The sequence below is a fragment of the Nanorana parkeri genome, unplaced genomic scaffold (genome assembly GCF_000935625.1).
Source record: "Nanorana parkeri isolate BGI_ZX_2015 unplaced genomic scaffold, ASM93562v1 scaffold1756, whole genome shotgun sequence".
Taxonomy (NCBI): Eukaryota; Metazoa; Chordata; class Amphibia; order Anura; family Dicroglossidae; genus Nanorana; species Nanorana parkeri.
Window position 1 is genome coordinate 156,438 of NW_017308024.1, and position 7,566 is coordinate 164,003.

A 7,566-nucleotide genomic window follows, 5' to 3' on the forward strand; every position below is an offset into this window, starting at 1 on the left:
TGAGTTTGGAGCGGTGACTTCTTTACAACACACGGAGACCATGGGGAACAAAAGTAGCCCCCCTGCAGAAGGAAGGACAGTGTCAGCACCAAATCAGAGATGATTTGAGGATCTACAGCCGAGTGATACACAAATAAGATACGTTGATGTTAATAGTTAAGGTACCTGAATGTATTTTTAAGATTTAACTCCTGAGTATAGTGTCATCTCATTCAGTTTTAAGGCTGGCTTTATACCTATGCACATACATTGTAATGTGCATTGACTCACGTTGGACTCACTCATTGTGCATGTGTTTTGGGAGTTATGTGCAGCATCCAAAAAGCATCCATACGGTACACAACGCTCTTTTACCTCAATGCAATACAATGCATACATCTAAAAACACATGCACCATATTGCGGTGTGCTTGGAAAAATGGATCAGGTATGTTTTTTTGCTGTGTGGATGCATGCTGATGGGCCCAAAATAAGAATAAACACAACTGAGCCGTATAGCCACTACAAAACACTTCTGTCATTACCTTGTATATCCTCTCTTATATACTTTTTCTGCTATAGCCCGGTGGTGGTAGAGATACCCCACTTTTCATCAGTGGGACGTGGTGATCGAGAACTGGTCATACTGCGCAGCGATAATGGGTCCGTGTGGAAGGAACACCAGAATCGGTATGGGAAGCAATATCTGGAGGAAGCACTGAGTGGCATGGATGAAGGTATAAACTGCCCGCAGTAGAGGTTAAACAGTTTTAAGTTGCTTGTAGCATTAAATTCATTGTTGTATATTGAGCAGTCTGTTTATGCTACTGTAATTGATGGCAACATCATCAACTCAAATCAATTCCAACTTCGTATGGTCAATCCACAGAGCTGGAGAGTGAAGAGGAGTTGCACAAGAAGCGCCTTTGCCGTATTGTCACCACCGACTTCCCGCTTTACTTTGTGATCATGTCCCGGGTTTGCCAGGACTGTGAACTCATTGGGCCAGAAGGGGGAATCTTAAAAAGCCGGTTAGTACCCCAGGTTCAGGCCACCTTCCCCCCAACAGCTGTAACCAAGAAAGTGAAGCTGTCACTACAAGTAAGTGCCCTGTACATACTTATTGTGAGAGAAGACCCATGCATGAAGTATTCTTTGACATAAGAAATAAATTCTCATATCTTTCTAGGCTCAATCCGTGCCAGATGAGCTAGTTTCCCGGTTGCTAGGCAACCAAGCAACATTTGGCCCTATAGTCACTGTGGAACCAAGGCGCAGGAAATTTCATCGGCCAATAGGACTGCGCATACCCCTGCCGCCATCTTGGAAAGATAGTCCCAGGGACAGTGGTGAAGGAGATACCACCAGTCTGAGGCTGCTTTGCAGTGTAACAGGTAGGTAGTACAAGTGTAAAAGGCTTTTACTATCCATCAACTAATATCCTTTGCATCCAAGATAGTTGTCTTCCAACTGCTTGTGTGATTCCTTCCAGTGGTCAAGTACAACTCTGCACCAGTTTCACATACATTGTATGAGGAAAGGTTTGTGAACACTTGACCATTGCACCTACCTATATGGTTAAAATTACGTGGACACCCCACTAATTATTGAGTTGAGGTGGCTCCGGTGGAGGATACTGATAATACCACAGCATACAAAGACATTGCAGACAATTGTGTACTTCCAACCTTGTGGCAACAGTTTGGTGAAGGCCCTTTTCTGTGCCATCATGACTGCGCAAAGCCAGGTCCACAAAGACATGGTTTGGTGAGTTTTGTGTGGAGGAACTCAAATGACCTGCACAGAGCCCTGACCTCAACCCAACTGAGCCAGGTCTTCTTCTCCAATATCAGTACCTGACCTCACAAATGCTTTTGGCATAAAGACCCACAGACACACTCCAAAATGAAAGCCTACCAAAGGGTAGAGTCTGTTATAGCTGCAAAGATGGGGGGGGGGGGGCAACTCCATACTAATAGCCATGGTTTTGGAATGGCATGTCCAACAAGCTCATATTGGTGTGACCAAAAACGTTGGCAACATAGTGTATTCCTATGCGTCATGTTCATCTATGAGTGCAAGAGCCTTATATTTGTATTTGTATCATCTTGGTTATGCATATTCTTCTGTTTCCTGACAGGTGGAACAGCTCCTGCTCAATGGGAGGACATAACTGGAACTACAAAATTATTATATGTCAATGAATGTGCCAATTTTACAACCAATGTCTCTGCCAGGTAAGTTATTACCTTTCAGAGATTCAGGAGTAGACTGAAGAGAAGAGCTCTTTAGTTAGTAAGAGCAATGTGCAGTAACCTATAGAACCAAGAATCCTCTTTCAATAGTCTTCTCCGTTAAAGCTGACCTCTCAATTGATGCTAGAGGTTCTAATCTTTGCTAAGCATTGTTGTTGTTAGTTTTCCACTCTTGCATAAGACCCATAGTTTCTGATAGACTATATTTATCTCCATCACTTATGTTACCACTTCAGGTTTTGGCTGTCAGATTGTCCTCGTACCGCCGAGGCTGTCTCCTTCTCCTCCCAGCTGTATCGGGAGCTCAGTGCCGTGCCATATACCGCCCGCTTTGTGGTCTTTGCAAAGATGTCAGACGGGCGGGAAGGACGTCTCCGCTGCTATTGCATGACTGGTGATAAACTGGAGAAGACCCTGGAACAGCATGAGAATTTCAGTGAGGTGGCACGCAGCCGGGACATTGAGGTACATGTGGTTTCTGTCAGCAGTCCAAGCATAGCGTTTAAGAGACTTGGGAGCAAGGAGTAAAAGTCACACATTGATAGCAGAACTTTCTGTCCATCCCTATGGATTTCATTCCATGACACAGAGTCACCCTATAAATAACACAGAGAACATTATGTATTGTTCCCAGAAAGCACAAACGATATGTCCGGAGTTACACAGTCACCAGAACGTTCTCATAGAGACATGAAAAAGTTAAAGGGAAATATCTTCTCTGTGACTTTCTTGGTAGAATTGGTCTCTCGGTGACACAAAGTAGCCACCTCTCCTAAGGTAAAACATTGACGGAAAGAAAAAGTGTCTGCATCATTCTTAACATAAAAGATGAATTATCTTGTGACTTCGGTATATTATAACAATAACAGAGGATCAATAGAGGAAACATCCAATGATACTGGTGTATAGTAACAATAATAGAGGAAATATACAGTGATAGTAGTGTATAGTAACAATAATAGAGGAAACATCCAGTGACACTGGTATATAGTAGCAATAATAGAGGAAACGTCCAATGATACTGGTATATAGTAACAATAAAAGAGGAAACATCCAGTGATACTGGTATATAGTAACAATAATAGAGGAAACATCCAGTGATACTGGTATATAGTAACAATAATAGAGGAAACATCCAGTGATACTGGTATATAGTAACTGCTATATAGTTGTTTCTATACAAGGGAGTGTATCTTTAATCCATCTAGTGGCCATAATGCGATATTACACTAAAAAAAAACAATTCCACTTGTAAAGAAAAAAACTAAAGAACGTTCACACATATTTGCAGGGTGAATGGCTCTGCCTATCGTTTATAAATAGACCCCATAGTGTCACCACAGACTACAGCTTTACTGCAACCCGACTTTTCCTCTCCATCTTATACATGCACTGGACACGCTTAATGACAATCATGTGCTGACATTCTGGGTTTAGGGCAGGGGTGGGTGATTCATTTTCTCAAGGAGCCACATGAGAAACTGGCACGCAACGCAATGCACCTGCCACACTCTTATTCAAGGTAGGTGCATTGCTTGGTACAGTGTGTAAATTGCACAGAACCATAGCTGTGAATGGGCCCGGAATGAAGCCTTTTAGTTCCCATCACAGTATGTGGCACATCACTTATTTTCCGGTAGCGGAGAGGTGGAGCTGCAGGAGAGGACAGAAGAAGATACTTTTTTGTCGTCCTGTAATGCTGGGAGCAGGGAACACATTTGACATCATTGGTTGCTAGGACCGCCCGGCGTTCCTTGCAACCAATGACTGCAGAGGAGGAAGAACCCTGACATCATTGGTTGTTAGGATGCCAGCCGTCCTAGCAACCAACGAGTGAAGAGGAGCATGGTCTGGACCTGGACCAATCGCCAACCTCCACTGGGCTATGGCTTGTAGTGGATGCACCGGCCTTAGCGCAGGTTGGTGATCGGTCCATGGCCAGACTGCCGGCTGGACAGGGACAAACAAAAAGCCGGATAGAGCCCACGGACCATAAAATGCCCAGGTCTGGTTTAGGGTGTGTGTATATATATATATATATAGGAGCCAGGGTTATTTAATGGCATAGTGACCTCCTGTCAGCAGTGATGTAATGTTGTTCCGGGTGGCTCCTGGACCGGCGTTCAGTTACATGATATCTTTGTGTTTACAGGTGATGGATGGAACGCAGCTATTTGTGGAGCTGTCCGGTAATCTCATTCCTCTGAAGAAAGCCACGCAGCAGAGGAGTTTTACTTTTCAGGCGTTTAAAGAGAACCGGCTAGCACTGCCCATTAAGGTGACACCTTTGTGACTTATGTTACTGGCAAGGTCACCCGTGTCACGATACACGGTGACACAGCTATTGGAAGGTTCCAGTTAGATATCAGAGTTTCTGTCACATTATCATTCTGTGCTGTTGGAAGATTGCTCTTTTCTCCATTATGGGTTTTGTTGTCTTCATTGTTTCATGTTGCAGGAAGAGATCTTCCATTCTTCCATTAGTCATCACCCTCCAGCCCTGTTGCTGCCCCTGTGCTGCATCCTCAGCCTCAGTGTGTAATATAATTGAAGGAGTGATACATAATTCATGCAGCTCATAAATAATGCATGGTGAGTGGTCAGGTGAGAGACCCATCTCTGCGTCCTTTCGGAGGAAAATCGCCAAGGGCTCGATTACCGGAGAAGAACCTCATTGGAGGGAATGCGTCTCATGGCGGTTGCGAAGCTTCCTTTTCCTCAAGCCAGATATGTCTTTTTGAAGCTTGCATCACTTTTGGAGTGCAATGAAAGTGTGTGCTTGGGCAAAATCTAAAAAACAAAATATTCCATACATTACTCCAGTACATGCACATTTCTCCTCTCTCTAAATATTCTGCAAGTAGAAGGAAAATACCTGGCAGTCCTCAATAACCTTTGACCTGAAAAACAATGTTCGTTTTTGTATTCTCATTCAATTTTGCGTGCTCCTCGGCTCTAACTTGCTGTGAATCTCATTCTCAGAGACGTTCGCTCTGCGAACATTTTATAAATAGCCTTAATGGGGGGTTTTCACTAAGCTGCTGAAGGCAGCCGAGTGAATAACCAAGCCGAAGTAAAGGGAGCCAAACCCCGTTCTGCTATTCACTTCAGTCGAGTCGAGATTCCAGCTTTACACCAGCTGGCTTTAGCTCCGCTCGGTTCAGCCGAACATGCTCAGCATGTTTGGCTGAGCCGAAGTGAAGAACCCTACGATTTAGCTGATCCAACTTCTCATAGGGGCCGAACGGCAGTGAGTGAATCTTGAATCCAAGAGTCAGTTGTTCTTGGAGGTAGCGAGCAGAATAAAAAAAATGGAAACAAAAGAAAAAAAAAACTGCATGGGGTCCCCCTCCCAAATCATTTTGAGCCCTTTAGGTCTGGTAGGAAAGTTAGGAGGAACCCCAAGTTGAAAAGAAATAACAAAGTGCATGGGGTTCCCCCCAAAAGTCATACCAGGCCTTCTAAGTCTGGTAGGAATTTTAAGTAGGAACCACACACCCCAAAAATGGGAAAAAAGAAATGTGGGTTCCCCCTAAATTTCCTAACCAGACCCTTAATCCGAGCAGATGCCTGGCAGGGCAGGAAAGGGGGGGGAACGAGCGAATGCACCCCCCTCCCTGCACCATACCAGGCCACATGCCCTCCCGCCTATCTGTTTACAATTGCCCAGCATCTGTCAAACTTTAATTCTGCGGCGGGAGTTCGGCGGGTGCTGGCGGTTCGGCGGGCATCAGGGTTTTTTTTTTAATTTCGACAAGTGGGCGGCGTCGCTGACTAGCTGCTTAGAGAGTTGTTATAAATCTTGACTTTTTTGTATCTTATAGATGTGTTTCTTGTGCTTCCACCTTGGGAGAGTATCAATAACACTCAACCAAAATGCAACACAAATATATAGTGAGGGGAATTTATCAAAACTGGAGCAGACAAAACTGGGGCAGTTGCCCATGGCAACCAATCAGCTTCTCTCTTCAGTTTTTTCAGATAAGATTTGAAAATGAATGAGAGAAGCTGATTGGTTGCTGTGCACAGCTGCTCCAGTTTTTGGCTGGTCCAGTTTTGATAAATTCCCCTCAATGTATTTATGAACTATATCAGTTATTGATAATGATTTGCATCAGTTATGTATTAATGACTTGTATCAGATTTTGACAATTACTTTTTATTATACTTTACACATTTGTAGTTTGGTTATACTTTTGAATGTATAATGTTGTGCTCACGTCGAGGCTTTTACTAATCCTCTACAATTCATTGAAGAGAAGTGAACTGTATTATCCTAGGAAAGCTTTCTTTTAAAGTTGTATAATCTCTCAGGTACGGGACAGCAGTCGGGAGCCATGCGGGTCTATGTCCTTCCTCCGCAAACCCATGAAATATGAACAGTCCCAGCAAGTGCTCTGCCACCTGAATGTCACAATGCCCCAATACACACAGGTGAGACCAACACTCTGCCATGTTACAATTAACTATATATGTCAGTGCTGTCCCACCTATGAATGCAATCCAGATCCAAAAATCATCATTGTGTATATTTCTTTTAAGTTTAAAGTGTAGCTGAAGCCAAAACTTTTTTTGTTTGTTTTGGATGGAGTGAAGAGGGTTTAGAGGCCCTGTCAGGTTTTTATTGCTGTCTGTGTCCCCATTATGTAGGTTCACTCCCTATTTGGCCTGGTGACCATTAACACTGAAAGTGAAAGAAAATCCCAAATTTTGGGTTGTCACCAGTACAGATATAGATGGAAAATCTTCACTAGTTCTGGTGACCACCAGGGATTTCCCTCACTTTGAAAGGGATTGCCTCTCACTTCCTGTTGTGGCTAGTGGGCAGGAAGTGAAGGGAAATCTCCTCAATGGGACACACAGGGCAAAAAAACAGACTCTGATTATAACCTGACCTTACTCTATACAGAAAACTATAACAAAGTTTTGGCTCCAGTTCTACTTTAGGTAATTGCAGCTTTTGGTTGGAGAATTGACCTGGGGTTCAGCTTTTGGTTGGAGAATTGACCTGGGGTTCAGCTTTTGGCTGCAGAATTGACCTGGGGTTCAGCTTTTGGATGGAAAATTGATCTGGGATTCAGCTTTTGGATGGGAAATTGACCTGGGGTTCAGCTTTTGGATGGAGAATTGACCTGGGGTTCAGCTTTTGGATGGAGAATTGACCTGAGGTTCAGCTTTTGGATGGAGAATTGACCTGGGGTTCAACTTTTGGATGGAGAATTGACCTGAGGTTCAGCTTTTGGATGGAGAATTGACCTGAGGTTCAGCTTTTGGATGGAGAATTGACCTGGGGTTCAGCTTTTGGATGGAGAATTGACCTGGGGTTCAGCTTT

At 43.8% G+C, this 7,566-nt stretch overlaps 1 protein-coding gene across 1 annotated transcript in view; it reads left to right on the top strand.

Moving 5' to 3' along the window:
• ANK1 (ankyrin 1) overlaps window positions 1–7,566 on the top strand; it is a 214,595-nt gene that overhangs the window by 151,806 nt on the left and 55,223 nt on the right. The window contains exons 28-34 of the mRNA XM_018571430.1: window positions 561–715; window positions 868–1,079; window positions 1,168–1,372; window positions 2,119–2,215; window positions 2,470–2,698; window positions 4,386–4,511; window positions 6,548–6,667. Coding sequence (XP_018426932.1) covers window positions 561–715; window positions 868–1,079; window positions 1,168–1,372; window positions 2,119–2,215; window positions 2,470–2,698; window positions 4,386–4,511; window positions 6,548–6,667 — 1,144 coding nt within the window. The remainder of the gene's footprint in view (window positions 1–560; window positions 716–867; window positions 1,080–1,167; window positions 1,373–2,118; window positions 2,216–2,469; window positions 2,699–4,385; window positions 4,512–6,547; window positions 6,668–7,566) is intronic.